The sequence below is a fragment of the Lepidochelys kempii genome, chromosome 2 (genome assembly GCF_965140285.1).
Source record: "Lepidochelys kempii isolate rLepKem1 chromosome 2, rLepKem1.hap1, whole genome shotgun sequence".
NCBI lineage: Eukaryota > Metazoa > Chordata > Testudines > Cheloniidae > Lepidochelys > Lepidochelys kempii.
The window spans coordinates 100,070,625-100,090,168 of NC_136381.1; the positions used below are offsets into that span (position 1 = coordinate 100,070,625).

General features: G+C 41.6%; 1 protein-coding gene across 2 annotated transcripts in view; it reads right to left on the minus strand.

The window, feature by feature from the left end:
- Positions 1-6,075: 6,075 nt before the first annotated feature.
- FBXO15 (F-box protein 15) overlaps positions 6,076-19,544 on the minus strand; it is a 53,200-nt gene continuing 39,731 nt past the window's right edge. For both annotated transcript variants that reach the window (XM_073331757.2, XM_078851587.1), the window contains exon 10: positions 6,076-16,068. In XM_073331757.2, coding sequence (XP_073187858.1) covers positions 15,799-16,068 — 270 coding nt within the window. In that variant the 3' untranslated portion in view covers positions 6,076-15,798. The remainder of the gene's footprint in view (positions 16,069-19,544) is intronic.

Genomic DNA, 19,544 nt, shown 5'->3' on the forward strand with positions numbered 1-19,544 from the left:
AATGTTAATGGCGAGTGCAAGTCTCATGAATACTTATACGGATGTGCTTTGTGTGACAGACGTGCACCTGAAGTGTTCATATAACCATCATCAACACACATGCTTTTCACACCTGTTTATGAAAGTTTTATTCATGTAATGAGAGCAGAAACAATGCCATGAGTTAGATAACTAGTCACACACCACAAATAATGAATAGCAAACAATAACTCACATAGCTGAGTAGAATAATTTGTGAATAGCTCATAAGCAGAAATATTTTTGCATAATGTGTTTGGCAACAATTATGAACATAATTGTCATAAAAATAGACAATTCAAAAATAATTCATGAGTGGGGGAAAAGAGAGGCTACACTAATCAAGAGCATTCTCTGGAAAGTTCACCTCAGCTTCCACCTGTTTTGTTTTGTTTTTTTGTGTGGCAAAAGAAGCCCTAAGGAGACGAAAGGCTTTCACCAACACAGACATCAATTTGGGCACCAGTTTCACCTACCGAAGCTTTAAGACATCTCTCTTGAGCTCTGATATGTTCATACACAAAGCAGTGCCCCTGAGGATTGGATCCACTTGTTTCTTTAAGAGTGTGTAATATAGGACAAGAGGGCCAAGAAAAGACTGACTTGTTAAATATAGAACAGCCAACACTTGGATGCTGCTATCATTTTCAAAGGCTGAGACCTGCCCAACCCTGCAATTCTTTACCTTCTGCTTAGGCTCAGGGTGCAAGATCCAGTTTACCAAATGGGGGAAACCCAGGACAGTGAGGACATGAGCAGTACCTTATCTATCAAGACTATCCCACGTTATTACTAACAAGGTTTTGTTTTGCACTAATACAAAAACCTTTATCAAAAGTGTATATGATGGAGAAAGGGGGTTATGGGCACAGACTAGAATACACACAGCAGAAACTGTGATTTGCAAGGACAGCTGGACTGCCAGTCATTTTGATGCCTTGGGAGAAAGCAACCAAATAGCAGGAAATAATACTTCACTGAAGGTAATCTTATGCAAATTTCAGTCACTAACAGTTTCTTGTATGGGGGAAAATAGGGTGAACAATCACAGTTTATTCAGTCTGTACAAGCTTCTGTTTGTCCAACTCAGCATGTGTCATTTTATACATCATACTGAAATGAGAAGGGAAAATAAAAAGGATGAGGGGATCACTTCACATGCTACCTGTCTGGAATGCCAAATACACAACAAGGTTTGCAGAAGATTATGTGCACTACCTGGGAGCTGGAAATAAGAATAAAGGATAAAATGAGAAAGTGTCATGTCTGAAATTTGCTGCAGTGCTTGTGGCATAGGTGTCAGGAAAAGTCACTGCATTAAAATCCTCTTTGGGTCAGTTTGTTTCCAATTCCATTGTTTCAAACAGCGTAATCCTTGGAAGATAGTCAAACTGCAAATTTCAAAAGGAGGCAGGGAGTCACAGCTCCAGTCAGTCATCACACATTTTGTGGCTGTAGAAAAAAAAATTATTTTAAGCCTGGATAGTATGTCTGCCTCACAGCCTTATAACACACTACTATCTCCTAAAGTATTAAGGAAAGAGGGTCTAAATCTATTTGCATTACTGTTATATCTGAGATAGTGGAAATTACCAAAACTCAGATATAATATATAGGGAACTTGGCACAGCCAGATTACATGCAGTTTCCAATTAGCTTTAGCAGCCATGCATTTGGGGCAGGCTTATAAGGCCAGAGAATTGGTTTCAGTACAAATTTATGGTGAAAGAGGAATGGAACAACTGCTTGTATCCTAATTCCCAAGCATTCATTGTAGCCTGAGGTTAATTTGTATTTTAATAGTCAAGGCTACAGTATGAAACACAAACTGTAAATCCTCCTCCCATTTAATTGTAAATTTCACTGCTTGAGAAATCAAGGCAGCATAAGCATAGTTCATGCATTTTATTTAAAAATGACTCCTAGCTTGCAAAATGTTACCAGCGAATTAGTACGGGTGGATGTAGAGCACTGAGCCTGCTTAGTACCGACTGTGATAGATTGAAGATCCAATTATAATGAAGTACTCCAGAATGAAAATCCCCAATTGTTCCAATGCACTGAAAAACACACTTCTCGATGGAAGGTCTGAACTGTAGGTGGGCCTCCACCTATACTCTAAATTTACAGACATCCATAGATAAGGAGCTTGCGCTAAACAGAGATAAAATTCCACCTGTGAGAGGGCACCATGACGTAATTTAATTGGAAGGCACCTGCACATCTGAGGACAGACTACGTATTTGCATGGAGTAATGCTGGGGAAAATTTAGGTAAAAGGCTTTTCATTAAGAGCAATCTCCTGTACAAGGTCTCCTCAGTGATGGGGGTTTTGAGGGTTTGCAGAGGGGCAGGTGTTGGCACACTATCAACCTTCATAGTCATGTTATTGAGACTGCAGCTAGCCGTTTGAAAAGTGGTCCTCATGGGAATAGGGAAGTGTCGAACAATGCATACATTTTATATGCAGTCCACCGGGATTCATGCCACTTACCGCTCTTTGAAGAGGCAAACAAGGCGGCAAGCTGTGATGATGATGATGCTGGCATCAAAAGAGCTGCGTGCTGGTACTGATCTGAGACTGCATGTGGAAAACTGTGGCTTTCCAATTCAGCCTCAACTCTGTCCCTTACAATGTGCAAAACCACATACAGAAGGTCAACATGAAAATTGACTCAGAAATTGTAAAATCCCATTGTCTCATCACCAAATCCACTTCCAATATGAGGTCACGTTAAGATATTATTATTGTGTATTTAACATGTTCATTTTGGTAGTGCCCAAGGGCTAAGCGCTGTACAGAGTAGTAGACAGTTCCTGCCCCAAAGAGCTTACAATCTGACAGGCAAGAGAGACGCAGGGTGGGGGAAGGAGTAAAACACACCAGCAGAGCAAACAATGCGTTGGCAGCAAGCAGCATGATAGTGCTACAGAATAAATAAATAAAATGTTATTTATGGGTTTAGTTAGGAGGGGATAAGCTAGATGGAAAGAAAAGGGAAGAGGGACAGGGCAGGGGACAAGACGGTAGGAAGGTGTGGCGTGAAGCTGAGGGGACATAGACTGTGAAGGAGAAGAGGAGGAGGAGGGTTGGCGCAAACAGCCCATCAGCACAGGGCAGAGGTCCCTGCTTTGGCTGCTTCTGCCCCTACCAGCTGGGATCTCTGGCTGGTTCTTCTCTGCAGCCCACATTATGGGGAGATAGCATCTGGGTCGCAGTGCCCCCAGCATGAAGGAACTCATCTCCTCTGTACAGTATTGGGTAAAGGGTGATGCTGGACAGAAGGGTGACCCTGGTTGGGTCCCCCTTTACCTCCTCCTCAGCACAACATTCCCTGCTTTGGCATATGTAGCTTTATACACCACAAAATCTTCCGCTCCGGTCCCCCACACACATTCATTCCTACAAAATACAGTTAAACATATAAACAGCAAGGTCTGCACAGACTTATATAACAAAAGAACACTAATCTGATCAGCATGTTTTGTAAAAGGACAAATGTTGGTTCTATTCCCAAAAGCAATCTTCTGCTCAACCCCACACTAACACAGAACCTACAGAACTCTGCCATAGGCTCATGCTATAGCATCCTCCTTTCGCACTCTTTATTACACATTTAACGAACAATATATGAAATCAGAAATATATATCCAGCCACACATTTCTCTGACAAAGAAAAAAGAGACAAAGCTGTGACTGGGTGGGTCAGATGAGATCAAAGTGACAAATGAATGGTTATAAAGCAATAGGGAATTGCCTTCATCCCTTAATTGTTCATTTCCAGATTTTTTTTTAAATATTGAGTTTTTCTTACTGTAAATTTATCTTATTTATTTGCAAAAAAAGGGCAGTTATGGTTGGTTCGGAGGGAGGTTGTAGAACTCCAATACTACCCATATTTGGTCTGAACCTGTTTTGTTTGGAAATAGTTAATAAGCACTGTACATGGAATTGCTCTCTCAAGGCTACATTGATTTACAGTACTTCAGCTTGCACTGAAAAACAAATTAATAATTTGAATAATGAATGTTACTTAGTCAGCTGGTTATTAACCATTTTTCTTGCTGATTTTTTTTATTTTAATGACCTCAGCTGTTTTGACAGAGTCTTATCATCAAAAACCCAGAGAAATGAATATAATTGGAAATCATCCATATGTAGAACAAATGTAATGTTAACCACTGGTCTCTGATCAATACTTCTGACTTGTAGTACATGTATTTCCTTCTCAATGGGTCTGCACTTTCAGACTTTGTAAAGCTCTGGTGCTTTGTTCTCTCACAATATACTTTTGAGAGATGAAACAACGTCAATCAAATCCAGGGTCCAAGCTCTCCAGTTCCATCTTCTCTCTGTGTGTTTAGAAGCCTTATAATTTTCTCCTTTTATTATAATCATCTGTGTTGACCAGACCTGCAGTAAGTACAAAGTATCTCTGATCCTTCTCTGCAGACATTTTAGAGCTGCTACAAGATGAGAAAAATCCCCAAGAGGATTTGACCAAGTTTGAAAATGAGAAAAGAACAAGTGATGCACTAATATTCAATATATCTTTCCTTATCACAGACAGCTTACTATAAGTATCCTTGCTACCACTATTTCCATTTTGATTTATAAGGGAGGTAGAAGAAAGGAAGTTAACTGATCAAATTTAACAGTTCACAACAGCAATAAAAATAACCACAAACTGTAGTTTAGAAACTCTTCTGTTGTGTTGTCATCCCAGTTCTTAGTGATTTGTGGAAAAAACTATTTCATCTGTCCAATTTTTAGTTCAGCCTTATGTAGTATTAGTGTAAAGACATACTAAGCCATTTCAAGTCACCTTATTCCCATTCTTTTAAACATTTCTTCTTTCTGCTCATAACCCTACAAATAACTAATTTCAATCAATAAACAAGACACGGGAATAATCTGTAGCCAGAACTCAAACCATAATTAAACAAAAACAAATTACATCTATAGATATTAACATTTTATTGAATATGTTTATGATTTTCTAACAGGTAAACAAGACTTTTCAGCTTTCTAGTTTTTGCATTCAGATGACTAAAAAGCAAAATATATTCACTGAGTACTCTAAACAGTGAAATTAACACGTTTTATCATCAAAAATAAACATCTCTGTGACAGTCATTCTAAAGTGTTTAAATGCATGCGCTTACCACAATTAGAAATATAATTATGCATATCTGTTAAGATAACACACAAAATTTAGCCTGATCCTGCATGTACATGTATACAGTTTTTCAGTAGTTCCAGTAAAGTTAAGCACATGTGTGAGTGTCTAAAGAATCAGAAGCAGAAAGATTTTGATTTGCACAGCACAGGAGGGAAAGTGTAACAAGACAGCACTGTACATAGCATTTGTAATGAGTTTATTTCCAGCAAGCTTATGGTATTGAGAACATTGTATGCATTGTGGAAACAGATCTGGCGCTCTCAGTAGCTACTGCAGAAGATGTAGTCGGAGAACATCTCGGGGGGTAAGAGGAAGGGAGAACACCTCGGTCCCCAGGCCACACTCCAAAGTTCCAGTGACCTGCAACCCCTGTGATAAGCGCTCTGAATGAAAAATGACGGAATAAAGTACTGAAATGTTCCAGCACCACCTTGATATTTACTGTTAAAATTAAGAGGGACAAATCCTTAGCTGGTGTAAATCTGTGTAGCTCCATTTGTGTATGCACTGTTGTAGCTGTGTCAGTATCAGATATTAGAGAGACAAGGTGGGTGAGGTGATATCTTTAATTGGACCAATTTCTGTTGCTGAGAGAGACAAGCTTTCAAGCTACACAGAGCTCTTCCTCAGGTCTAGCTTGTCTCTCTCACCAACAGAAGTTGGCCCAATAAAAGGTATTACCTCACCCACCTTGTGTCTCTAGCTCTATTTGAGTCAATGGAGTTACACTATATTACACCAGCTGAGGATATGGCACAAGAGAATTTATACATTATTCATGAAAAGAACTACAAATCTAGGAGGACATTCCGCAGCAAAATGTACAAAAAACCAAGACCATAGGACACAAATAAAGTAATTTATTTATGCAGTAGGCCACCAATGACAACAGCAGGGTTAACATTTTGATGTAGCTTTCTGTAAAAAAAGACAAATTTCTGAATTGCTACAATCATTTTGGTTAAATCACTCTTTTGTACCCATTGATCTCTTTTCAAGGCAATTGAAGCTCATTACATTAACTGAACACTATTATACATGTAATAAAATAAACATAACTACTGTTTTTATGCTTGCCTACCAGGTAAATTACCCTTTTAAAACATAGTAGTTAAATATACACACTTAAAATTGCTGGCAGTTTCTCTTTTTCACTTAGATGAGTTTGTCTTTGAAAATGTATAAAAACAAAAAGTTTTCTTCATTTTTGGATTTGCTTTAACTTACTAGTAGCAATAATATGTCATAGAGATTGCCACAGCAGATCAGACTAGTTGTCCATCTAATCTAAGCCAAAAGCACAACTCCAATACCAGATGCCTTAGAGGAAGGTGCAAGAAACTCCATAATAAATAATTATGGAATACTCTGATTTATGGTCTCTGTGTCCAGTAAGTATTTTTATGGATGCTGTCTTTTCCGCTCAGGTGGTTTCTTTTGCCTATCAGTTCCCTTTGGTTGTTTAAAAGATGACAAGACATACAGAGGACTCTAAGCCCGATTTCTCCCAACCATCCCCTATAACTCTGCGTAGGCTGGAAGGGTATAAGAATGGTTACTGAATAAGCAAGTATTATTTCAAAATAATTTTGGCCTTTGATTTTTGTCCCCCTTTTAACTGCTGATGCTATTTCCCTCATATCCCATTGCTCTTAATAGAGCTTCAAGATAGTATTTTTTACTTTTACAAAACAGTAATATGCAACCATATGAGGAACTGAAAAACATGGACGCGCCTATCAGGCAATACATACATCATTACAGGATCCAGTTCATGCAAGCTGGGTTTGATTCTGCTGCCAAATAAATCAAGAGTAACTCCACTGAAGTCAATAGTTACAGCAGTGTAAAACAGATGTAAAGAGAATCAGGCCAACCACAGGCCTATTAATAGGAGTGCATATGGAAACTCAATCTTTGTTTCCAGACAGAGTAAAGCCATCAGCCATTCACTAGAAACTGACACACTGAAAATGTACAAAAAATAGTTTCATGACCATATATATCCATGTTTCTTTAGAAGGTGTCAAAACTATTGTTTGTATAATATGCAGTTTTTAAATATTAAAAACAATAAAGTAGAAATATCTTGAGGTGAATTTTATTATTCATGATATCACATTCTTGGATGCATATCCAATTTATCAATAAATCTATGCTTAAAGTAAATATTTAGGAATAACTGTTCTGTATTTTTGGACAGACAAAATCGAGCAACGTATTGCTGCCACATCTAGGAGTGACTGAGATATTTATTACAACTGTTATGCAGCCACCTCTTGGTAAACTTTAAGTTGGGTTTGTCTCATACTGCTAAGAATCAAGATCCCCAAACTGCCCTTTTCTTTGATGGGGGAGAGATAACTCAGTGGTTTGCGCATTGGCCCTCTAAACCCAGGTCATCCTTGAGGGGGCCATTTAGGGATCTGGGGCAAAAATTGGGGATTGGTCCTGCTTTGAGCAGGGGGTCGGACTAGATGACCTCCAGGGTCCCTTCCAACCCTGATATTCTATGATTGAGGTGAAGAGGCAAACCAGCGAGGTCTGTCATACCAGCCTCCTTTTTTCATCACGCCCTCCTCTCCCTTGGTGCTGTTTATAGCTTTTCTATCCACCATCAGAGTGAAATCAAGATGATCCTTGTCCGTTTTGTTGCTATCTACGGGGTTCTGAATAGCAGAGACATAAATGGAAATGATCAGAGTGTGTTAATTTAATTCTGTTGCTAACTCAGGCCTGGTCTACACTGGGGGGGAGGGGGGAAATCGATCTAAGTTACGCAACTTCAGCTACGTGAATAACGTAGCTGAAGTCGATGTACTTAGATCTACTTACAGTGGTGCCCTCACCGTGGTAAGTCGACAGCTGATGCTCCCCCATCGACTCCGCCTGTGCCTCTCGCTCCGGTGGAGTACCAGAGTCGATGGCAGAGCGCTCGATTTATCGCATCTAGACTAGAAGCGATACATCGACCCCCCGCTGGATCGATCACTGCCCGTCAATCCAGCAGGTGATGTAGACAAGCCCTTATAAGTAGTAAGAAATGCACAGGAGTTGTTGGTCTGAAGACCCAAAAAGACAGCAGGACTGCATTGATTTACATTATTCCAAACATCTTCACAACCCTAACAGCTAGGAACATAATTTTTAAAATTAAAAGTCAGTTAGTTTAGGGTTAATTCTGTTCCCAACTTTGCTGTGGGTAAGTGAACTTGTCATGCCCTGGAAGAGTTTTGAACAAAATTGGAATGGAAAGTAGTTTCTTTTGGGATTCAACATTTGTAGAGACCAAGCAGCTAATGAGAGTTAATCTGTAATAGAAGTGTTCCCAGTTTAACTGTTATCCACTTTCACTGTGTGCAAGTTGATAAATGATAAGGTTATTAAAGACTTGTTATCCCTTTCCCCATGGGCTCCCTTAATAAAACAAATGGCAGATCATTAGATTTCTATCAGTTTTTAGAGATTACAGCAAGTATATTTTCTTGACCAGTTTTTATTATGCTGTTACATTGTGTTTGTTACACTGTTTCCTTTGCATAATTTAGCATTTTTAGTTGAAAAGACATTTAAATGAATAAAAGTTCTCATGTGTTTTACACTGGAAATATAAAATATTAATACAACAAATTCATTTCAAGTCAGTACTGGTAGAAGGTTGTAACCATCCACTGGCTGTTTGGTGGCCAGTGTAAAATGAGTTTGGTGGTTTCACGCCAGGTCTCAGAGGACAAGTGTGTTCACATCACAAAGTTGTCAATGCAACCTGACCTAATCTGCACCCTAGTGAAATGAGGCCCAAGGCTGAAAGGATATGGAAGCTGAACTATCCTTTCTCCGCTAAAGGTGGTTCTTCAAATACAGACATGAGACACACTGGTAAAGCAGTTTAAGCTGCTGCTGCCCATGCAGCACTTGTCTGTGCATAGCACACTTCAGGGTCTGTCATTCCAGCACCTTCCACACCACACAGTTTGCTAAAAATGAAGGCTTCTATTTTGTTTTTAAGTCAAAAACACTACCAATGAGGATATTAAACTCATGCTTTGAAATGGTCATTTAACCTACTATTGGCAAACTTGCTTTTTTGCCTCCAGGAGTTATGTAGACTCACAGACTTTAAGGCCAGAAGGGACCATCATGATCATCTAGTCTGACCTTCTGCACATTGCAGGCTACAGAACCTCACCCAACCACTCCTGTAATAGACCCACAGCCTTTGGCTGAATAACTGAAGTCCTTAAATCATGATTTAAAGACTTCAAGTTACAGAGAATCCACCTTTTACACTAGTTTAAACCTGCAAGTGACCCCCATGCTGTAAAAAACGGCAAAAAAAGCCCAGGGTCTCTACCAATCTGTCCTGGGGGAAAATTCCTTCCCAACCCCAAATATGGCAAATCAGTTAGATCCTAAGCATAAGGAGCGGTAGATACGCTGGAGGGTAGGGATAGGATACAGAGGGCCCTAGACAAATTAGAGGATTGGGCCAAAAGAAATCTGATGAGGTTCAACAAAGACAAGTGTAGAGTCCTGCACTTAGGATGGAAGAATCCCATGCATTGTACAGACTAGAGACCAAATGGCTAGGCAACGGTTCTGCAGAAAAGGACCTAGGGGTTACAATGGACAAGAAGCTGGGTATAAGTCAACAGTGTGCCCTTGTTGCCAAGAAGGCTAATGGCATTTGGGGCTGTATAAGTAGGGGCATTGCCAGCAGATCGAGGGACATGATCGTTCCCCTCTATTCGACATTGGTGAGCCCTCATCTGGAGTACTGTGTCCAGTTTTGGGCCCCACACTACAAGAAGGATGTGGAAAAATTGGAAAGCGTCCAGCGGCGTCCAGCGGAGGGCAACAAAATTGATTAGGGGACTGGAACACATGACTTATGAGGAGAGGCTGAGGGAACTGGGATTGTTTAGTCTGCAGAAGAGAAGAATGAGGGGGGATTTGATAGCTGCTTTCAACTACCTGAAAGGGGGTTCCAAAGAGGATGGATCTAGACTGTTCTCAGTGGTAGCAGATGACAGAACAAGGAGTAATGGTCTCAAGTTGCAGTGGATGAGGTTTAGGCTGGATATTAGGAAAACCTTTTTCCCTAAGAGGGTGATGAAGCACTGGAATGTGTTACCTAGGGAGGTGGTGGAATCTCCTTCCTTAGAGGTTTTTAAGGTCAGGCTTGACAAAGCCCTGGCTGGGATGACCTCCTGAGGTCCCTTCCAACCCTGAAATTCTAGGATATGGCAAGACCCACCAGCCAGACACCTGGGAAAGAATTCTCTGTAGTAACTCAGAGCCCTCCCCATCTAGTGTCCTATCACTGGGATTCTTGCTGGTGATATTTGCTGCTAGCAGTCACAGATCAGCTACCTGCCAGTGTAAGCACTCTCATGACCTCCATACATTTATCAAGCTCAACTTGAAGCCAGTTAGGTTTTTGCCTCACTGTTCACCTTGGAAGGGTGTTCCAGAACTTCACTCTTCTGATGGTTAGAAACCTTCATCTAATTTCAAGCCTAAACTTATTGACGGCCAGTTTATATCTATTTGTTCTTGTGTCCACATTGGCACTTAAATAACTCCTCTCCCTTCCTGGTATTTATCCCGCTGACATATTTATAAAGAGCAATCATATTCACCCTTCGTTTGGTTAGGCTAAACCAGCCAAGCTCTTCGACTCTCCTCCCATAAGGTAGGTTTTCCATTCCTCAGATCATCCTAATAGCCCTTCTCTGCACATTTTCTAGTTTGAATTCATTTTTCTTAAACATGGGAGACCAGAATTGCACACAGTATTCCAGACAAGGTCTCACCAGTGTCTTGTATAATGGTACTAACACTTCCCTGTCTCTACTGGAAGTACCTAGCCTGATGCATCCTAGGACTGCATTAGCCTCTTTCATGGCTGCATCACATTGGTGGTTCATAGTCATCCTGTGATCAACCAATACACCCATGTATTTATCCTCTTCTGTCACTTCCAACTGATAAGTCCCCAGCTTATAGCAAAAATTCTTGCTGTTAGTCCTTGGGTGCATAACGTTACACTTTGCACTATTAAATTTCATCCTATTTCTATTACTCCAGTTTTCAAGATCATCCAGTTCTTCTTGTATGATATTCTGGTCCTCCTCCGTATTCGCAATACCTCCCAACTTTGTGTTAACTGCAAATGTTATTAGCACACTCTCACTTTTTGTGCCAATGTCAGTGATAAAAATGTTAAATAAGATTGGTCCCAAGACCTATCCCTGAGGAACTGCACTAGTAACCTCCCTCCAGCCTGACAGTTCAACTTTCAGCATGACCTGTTGTAGTCTCACCTGTTGTAGTCTCCCCTTTAACCAGTTCCTTATCCACCTTTCAATTCTCATATTAATCCCCATCTTCTCCAATTTAACTAATAATTTCCCATATGGAACTGTATCAAATGCCTTACTGAAATCCAGGTAGATTTCTTTGTCTAAAAAATCAGTTATCTTCTCAGAGAAGATCAGGTTGATCTGGCATGATCTACCTTTTGCAAAACCATGTTGTATTTTATCCCAGCTACCATTCACCTCTGTGTCTTTAACTAGTTCTCTTTCCAAATTTGTTCTAAGACCTTCCATATAATTGAGGTCAAACTAACAGGCCTATAATTTCCCGGATCACTTTTTCCCCCTTTCTTAAAAATAGGAACTATATTATCAATTTTCCAGTCATAGGTATGATCCCCGAGTTTAATTACAGATTCATTAAAAATCCTTGCTATTGGTTTTGCAATCTCATGTGCCAGTCCCTTTAATATTCTCAGATGGAGATTATCCAGACCCTCCAATATAATCCCATTAAGATGTTTGATTTTGACTTCCGCCTCAGATGTGGTAATTTCTACTTTCTTATCGTTGTTCCCATTAGCCACCCGGCCACTCTTATTAAAAACTGAGGCAAAATATTTGTTTAGGCATTGGGCTATGCCTAGATTATCTTTAATCTCCACCCCATCCTCAGTGCTTAATCTTTCCTTGTTTTCTTTTTATTTATATGGCTATAAAATCTTTTGCTATTTGTTTTAATTTCCTTGTTTTCTTTTTATTTATATGGCTATAAAATCTTTTGCTATTTGTTTTAATTTCCTTTGCAAGATCCAACTCTGCTTGGCTTTTGGCAGCTCTCGCTTTATCCCTACACTTTCTGACCTCCAAGTAGTAGCTTTCTTTGCTGATCCATCCCATCTTCCATTCCTGGAATGCTTTCTGCTTTCTCTTAATCACCAGTTTAAGATGCTTGCTCATCCAGCTTGGTCTGCAACTCCTCCCTATGAATTTTTCCCCTTACTTGGGATTCAGGCTTCAGATAGTTTCTGCAAAGCATGTTTTTCAGCAGCAAAGAGTTGGATTAATCAGGATAACTTCCTTTCCTAATCCAAATCATGCAGTCTGTGTTGCAGAAAATGCATTCAGAATACGACCAAGATTCCTGGCTGGACCCTCAGATTTGTGATTTCTTATGGTCAGGTGCCCACTGTGTGATAAGATCCATTTTGTGGTACATAATAGTCTGACAAGTCCCACTCCTCCAAGATGCCTCATGCTATAAAACCAAATGCTTTGTTTTTAAACTAAAACAGAGAAGTAAACATGTCTTTCAATCTAATTTCATTTTTATATCTCAGTGCAGTTTAATACAGTACCTTAAAGAAACTTCTCTTTGTGTTGAAGAAGTAAATGACTGTTTAGCCTCAGACAGACAACCCGTTGGTGTTAGATTGGAATATTTTTCAAGGAAATGAAGTTTCATCAAAGCTGAAATGTTTTATGAAGATGTACCCATTTCAACATACAATATTTATCGGGTGGCAGGGGGGGGGGGCGGAAAGAGAGTCCAATGCTCTCTGTCTTGCTCTATAGCTTGGTGATCACGGCGCTGTCCTGGAATATGGGAGACACAGGTCCAAGTCTCTGATCTGCCTGATTATAAAGTGATCTGGGATTGAAAATTCTGCTGTGAATCAGGAAGAGCAGGGACTTGTGCCTCAGCCTCCTAGACCCAGCCCCCTAACCACCAGGTTATGGCTACACCTGTAATACATACATACCTACATACACACACCTCCTCTCTACCTTCCCCAATCAAAAAGCTCAGGCTTTGATAAAAAAAACCACAGACAGACACTTGGACATAATTCTGTTTTTGAGAAAACATTTGAAAGCTTTTGTTATTCCAATGCAGAACAAAAACAAAGGTCAAAATCTCAAGAGTTGCCATAGAATGGAATTGTTGTCCTCCATTCAGCTCCAGTTATCAGTGATCTTCTTGAACATGCTAAGTTAATAGGGTTACAGGACCCTCCCCAGCCCGGTGCAAATGAGTGAGGGGGAAGGAGTGATGGGGGGAGGAGGTGAGCAGGTCGGGCCTTGGAGAAGGGGCAGGGCAAGCATGTTCGGTTGTGTGTGATTAGAAAGTTGGCAACCCTAGGAGTTCCCTGTTTTCAAGGGCATGCGCAGGAATTTATATGTGACTACTTGGGGGGGGCACTTTAAACATTAGCCCCCCACCCAATGCCTCCAGGCCCTGCTGCTTCCCCAGGTTCTCCACCTATTCCCCTGTGCCCCGCTGCCTCCCTCACGCCATTGTCCCAGGCTTCAAATACTTACTGGAGGCTGCAGGCGAGGAAGGGACGGGGCTCAGCAGGCTTCCAAGGCCCCCTCTCACAGAACTCTGCTGCCAGTCCAGCTTCCCTGCTCTGGGTGCTATTGAGTAGGGCTCAGCAGGAGCGCTTGCTGGAGTGCCTTTCCCAGGCACATCTCTTCAGCCGAGCTCAGCCCGACTCCCACCCCCGGCAGAAATGGGGGAGGAGGAGCTTGGGGGAGGGAATCCCAGGGCGGGGTCAGGGCAGAAGCTGCAGACAGTGGCAGAGATGATTACTGGGGAGTCCCATGTTCCTGCTTGCACACCGTTGCGCATGCCCCGCCCATCATTATAAAATAGCCAGGAAAGGCAACGGCAGGGGAGGGGGAAGGAGAATAAGAATATGGCTGGTCTGAGGCAGAGAAGCAGAAGTAATGTTGATTGGCCATTAAAAATGCACAGACATTTTGTTTCTTGATGAGGCGAGGTTACGCAGACGTTAAACTGTAAACATATTGCTGAACCAACCCACCTTTTCTATTTTCTTTACTTAATATCTTTGAATTCAAAGAAAACAGTAAACAAATTTAAAAATCAAAGTAACAAAAAGAATCACTATATCGGTAATGCAAAGGACAAATACTTAAACTCAGCAATTGTTTAAATATCTGGCTCATATATGCAAGTGACTATAGAGACAGGAGGCAAATAAACACATATTAAAGCAAATCACTTTTGCCACAGTTAAAAACAAGTCACAGAAGACAACAAATAAGTAATTATGGTCGGACAACCTCATCTGTAATAGGAAGTACTTGGAAACAAAACGTATCTATTTGTAACAAACTATACAGGAACATTATCCACATTACTAAAAAGACACAATTGTGCCAACGCCACATATCTCCCTCAGGCAAAACTCCCAATGGATTTCAAGTAAGGCGTACAGGATTGGACTCCACAAGGTACAACCAAGTAGCTTGAAACATTAAACATACAAAACAAAATTTTCAAACAAGTGCCTACAGATAGATACTAAAAGCAATATTTTAGGTACCCATCAACTATTTAAGCAACTGAATCTTAACTATGTCACTAGGAACTGATGACGCTCAGCTCCTCTGGGGAAAACAAGATCGGACCCCTTATTTAGGGGCCAACATAAATCACTTTCAGTTCCTACCTAAGGGCTTCAGTGCTTTCAGACATGGAACACAATACATGCAACCAAATTAAAACAACTGCATTTTTTCCTCTGACCCAACAGTAGTTTAGCAGTCAACTTTTAAGAAAAGGGTCTATAGAAGTCTTTCCCTTGGCAAAAGCCTTCTTCCCCACATTGGTCATCCCTGTGTCTTTCAATCTAAATCCTTAAAGCCCCTACCACAGTGAATTTTAAATGATAAATTATGATTAAAAATACCTCCTCTGCATAAATTTGGTCATTTAGCAATAGTTTCTCATAATTATCTAAAGGAGAGTAGCACAGAGGCTCACTCAACAACACTCTGGCATTGTTTTGTTACTTCAGACTTCATGGAGTTGAGTTTTTCAAGGTGGTTTTTAAGATCTTAGAAACAGTGTAGAACATACAAATATGGAGAGAGAACACAGTCATATTTACAGTATCTGTTTCAGAAGCAGCATTACATATCTGACTGTGCCAGATAATACTGTATCGAGTGACACTGATCTTTTTACCCTGATCATGCCCAGTACTTGCAACAGAGAGTAGCACACATCACAGTGCTTCACAGGAAAGCCATTACTTTTTATGTTTAAACTTCCCTCCCCAATAACAAAAGTGAAAACAATAATAAAAATAAAGAAGTGACTACACTTCCTAGTTTTCAGTAAATAAAGCACAAAACAACTTGTAGCACCTGGATTGTGGGGTTCATTTCAACCTTAATCCCCACCCCCTTCCCACAAAAAATCAACTAATTACCAGCAGGGAAAGTAACTGCTCAAATTATTAGAATCAGTATTTTGTTCCAAACCAGCGGTTAACTTTTTCAGTGCTTAGATAAAGAACCAGACTGACTATATAGTATTCCTTGGTTTCTTCTACCCAAACCAGCTCAATGTGGACTTTCCCCTCTGAATCCACATAGTTTAAGTCATAGTTTTGGCCCATATAGTCATAAAGGCAGGATGCCTTGGAAGAAAGTTTCATGTAGACTGGGGCACTGAAACACCAGAAGGGTTTTTCTGTTTCATCCAAGAGGGTCACATCCATCATGTAACAGTTCTAAAAACATAAGCAAAAAACATTATTTTTCTATGTGCAGCATATATCATAATTACCACAGGGCTACATCTCATGGTCCTTGCACTGTTAGGCAGAACTACAACTGATGTTAGGGGAAATTCTCCCTGACTTAGGGCTGTACAGACTGCAAGATTTGGCACATAGGTAGACAGTCAAAGTAAAATTCACTGCATTTCAACGGCCACTGTAAAAGGACTACAATCTATTTAACTGGAAAGGTTTCCAACCAATAGGATTGTAGCCTAAGCATGCCATTGGTAGCCTCCCGCAATCACATGGTGATACCAGCAATACCATAAGCAACGTTTTAAACATTTTTAAAAAAATATTTAAAACTATATCTATAAATAATCACAGTTAGTGTGCTATTAGTTAAAATAGCAAGATGCCCTCCATTATGAGCAAACATATGGAGTTTAAACTTCCATGGACCAGGCAGATCCCAAAACAGGTGCAAAGAGTTCCATGACTGTAGAAAAATACAGAGGTTCATAAAACAGAGATCAGCCTTTAAACTAAAAATACTGCAAGACATCCCCCTGCTTAACCTTCTAGGAATGGGCAGAGGCTGTAGAGAGAGGTCTTTGATTCCCAGAGTGGCAAATACAATATTTTAATCTTCCTTTTAAATTATATACTAAAATAAAATAAAATACTTAAAAACAATTCTTTGAAAAATGTATAAAAATATTATCCAAGACTATAAAATATCAAGGTGTACATGAGTCAACATATAGAATTATTGCTTGTTTTGATGCAAGAAGTATTTCCAGGCTTGTACATTAGCATTCTTCAGGTATACAAATACTGGACAGACATATACATCAGGTTATATGTCACTGCCCATTGGCAATGAGTTCAGAATTGTTAAAACTACTCCTGTACACTGAACGAGGACATGCATTTTCATTTTTATGGGTCACACCGTATTAATTATGTTATGTAGACAAACTATCTGATGTTTCTCAGCCAAATGTACAAAGTAAAAAAACAAAGCAATTTTTCAAAACATAAGAGAAATATCTGATTCACACTTGTTTTTTCATAGGATAATCAAGTCAGTGCAACGTTTCACATACAAGATGTCATGAGGGAAGTCTCAGCAAATTTTCTTTTCTCATGCCCTTGATTTCTAACCCTTCTTAGGTCTGGTCTACACTACGAGGTTAGGTCAAATTTAGCCGCGTTAGATCGATTTTATAAGCAATGCAGCTACACAACCAACCCCGTTCTGCCGACCTAAAAGGCTCTTAAAATTGACTGCTGTACTCCTCCCCGAGGAGGGGAGTAGCGCTAAAATCATCCTTCCTGGGGAGGGCTGCCTTATTTTGTCCTCCACACACAGCAGTGCCACGTGAAAGTTAAAGAGCTCAGGCAAGCCTACTAAAAGACAAAGGAGGGAAACGGTCGCTCCGGGTCAGAACCCCATACATACACTTCTATGATCAGCTGCATTCTGGGGGGGGACCCCAGCACTGTCCATGGACATCTGCAAGGGGGGTGTCTCATGCAACACGGAGGAGGATTTTGTGAATGAGGAAGAGGAGGAGGAGGAGAATGTGCAGCAGGCAAGGGGAGAATCCGTTCTCCCCAGTAGCCAGGAGCTTTTCCTCACCCTGGAGCCAATACCCTCCCAAGGCATATTGTTCCCGGACCCCGAAGGCGGAGAAGGCACCTCTGGTGAGTGCACATTTGTAACTACAGTGCAGGGGTTAAAAGCAATTGTGTTTAATGTTTGATTTGTCCTGAAGAATTGGGATGCATTTGCGGCCAGTACAGCTACTGGAAAAGTCTGTTCACGTGTCTGGGGATGGAGCAGGAATCCTCCAGGGACAACTCCATGAAGCTCTCCTGGAGGTACTCTGAAAGACTTTGCAGAAGGTTTCTGGGGAGGGCTGCCTTATTTTGTCCTCCACAGTAGGACACATTACCATGCCAAACCAGTAGTCTGGAATCATTGCAGCACAAAGCATGGCAGTGAATGGTCCCGGGTTTTGGTTACATTCATGCAAAATCTAGTCTTTATCTTTCTGTGTCAGCCTCAGGAGAGTGATATCATTCATGATCACCTGGTTGAAATAGGGGAATTTTTGTAAGGGAACAGTAAAAGGATCCCGTTCATGCTGGGCTGTTTACGCTTGGCTAAAAGGGATCATCCCGGAGAATAGCCACGTGGGGGGGAGTGAGGGATGTGCTGCACATCCACCCCAAAACCACAGCCCCTCCTTTTAAATGGCAAGCCCAACCAGCATTGCTTGCTATGGAAAAGGAGGGCACTGCAGTTTGAAACCATTCCCATATGTTATGAAGGCGGAAGAAGCCAACCCCGCGTACCCTTTGGCTTACCATGGCTGCCTGGAAACCAAATTCTGTTGCCCAGTCATGTGTGATGTGTCACCATACCAGCAGGTGCTCAATATAAAAGGCAAAATAACTGGAACATCCGGTCAAAAAGGGACCCTGACGGCTCTGGTCAGCGCTGCTGACTGAGCTGTTAAAAGTTCAGTCGGCGGAGCAGCGGGCCTAAGGCAGGCTCTCTGCCTGCCCTGGCTCCGAGCAGATCCCAAAAGCAGGCGGCATGTCCCTGCAGCCAAAGAAGCTCCATGTGCTGCCCTCACCTCGAGCACTGGTCCTGAAGCTCGCATTGGCTGGGAACCATGGCCAACGGGAGCTGCGGGGGCGGCACCTGTGGGCACGGGCAGCGCACACCATGCAGAGCCCTCTGGCCTCTCCAGCTAGGAGCCAGATATGCCAGCTGCTTCCAGGAGCAGCATGGAACCAGGGCATGCAGGGAGCCTACGATAGCCCTACTGCGCTGCCAACTGGAAGCCACCTGATGCAAGTACCACCCGTCTGGAGCCTGCACACCAATCCCCTGCCCCAGGTCAGAACCCCCTCGCACACCCAAACTCCCTCCCAGAGCCAAACCCCCTCCTGCACCCTAGCCCCCTGCACAAGGCCTGAGCCCACTCCCACACTCCAAACCCCTCATCCCCAGCCCCATCCCAGAGCCTGGAGCCTAGAGCCCCTCCCACACCCTGAACCCCTCATTTTTGTCCCCACCCCGGACCCTGCACCCCAACCCCTTGCCCCAGACAAGTGAAAGTGAGTGAGAGCGAGCAACAGAGGAGGGGGGCTGGAGTGAGTGGTGGTGGTGGGAGGGGGGCCTCAGAGAAGCGGCGCAGCCTCAGGGATGGGACAGGGAAGGGGGTGAGACAAGGGTGTTTGGTTTTGTGCAATTAGAAAGTTGGCAACCCTACCTCTGGGCAAAGACCAAGCATAAGAAATTTCAGTCAAAAAGGAATTTGAGGATGTTATAAACAATTGAAGAGTGAGGACTAAATGGAAGTTTGAATTCAATCTTAACTGCAGTGGATATTGCCAACAGCAGCAGTAGTAAATTGTTAAAAATTAAGCTGAATTTTACACTCACTGTTGCACAGGACAACCTATGA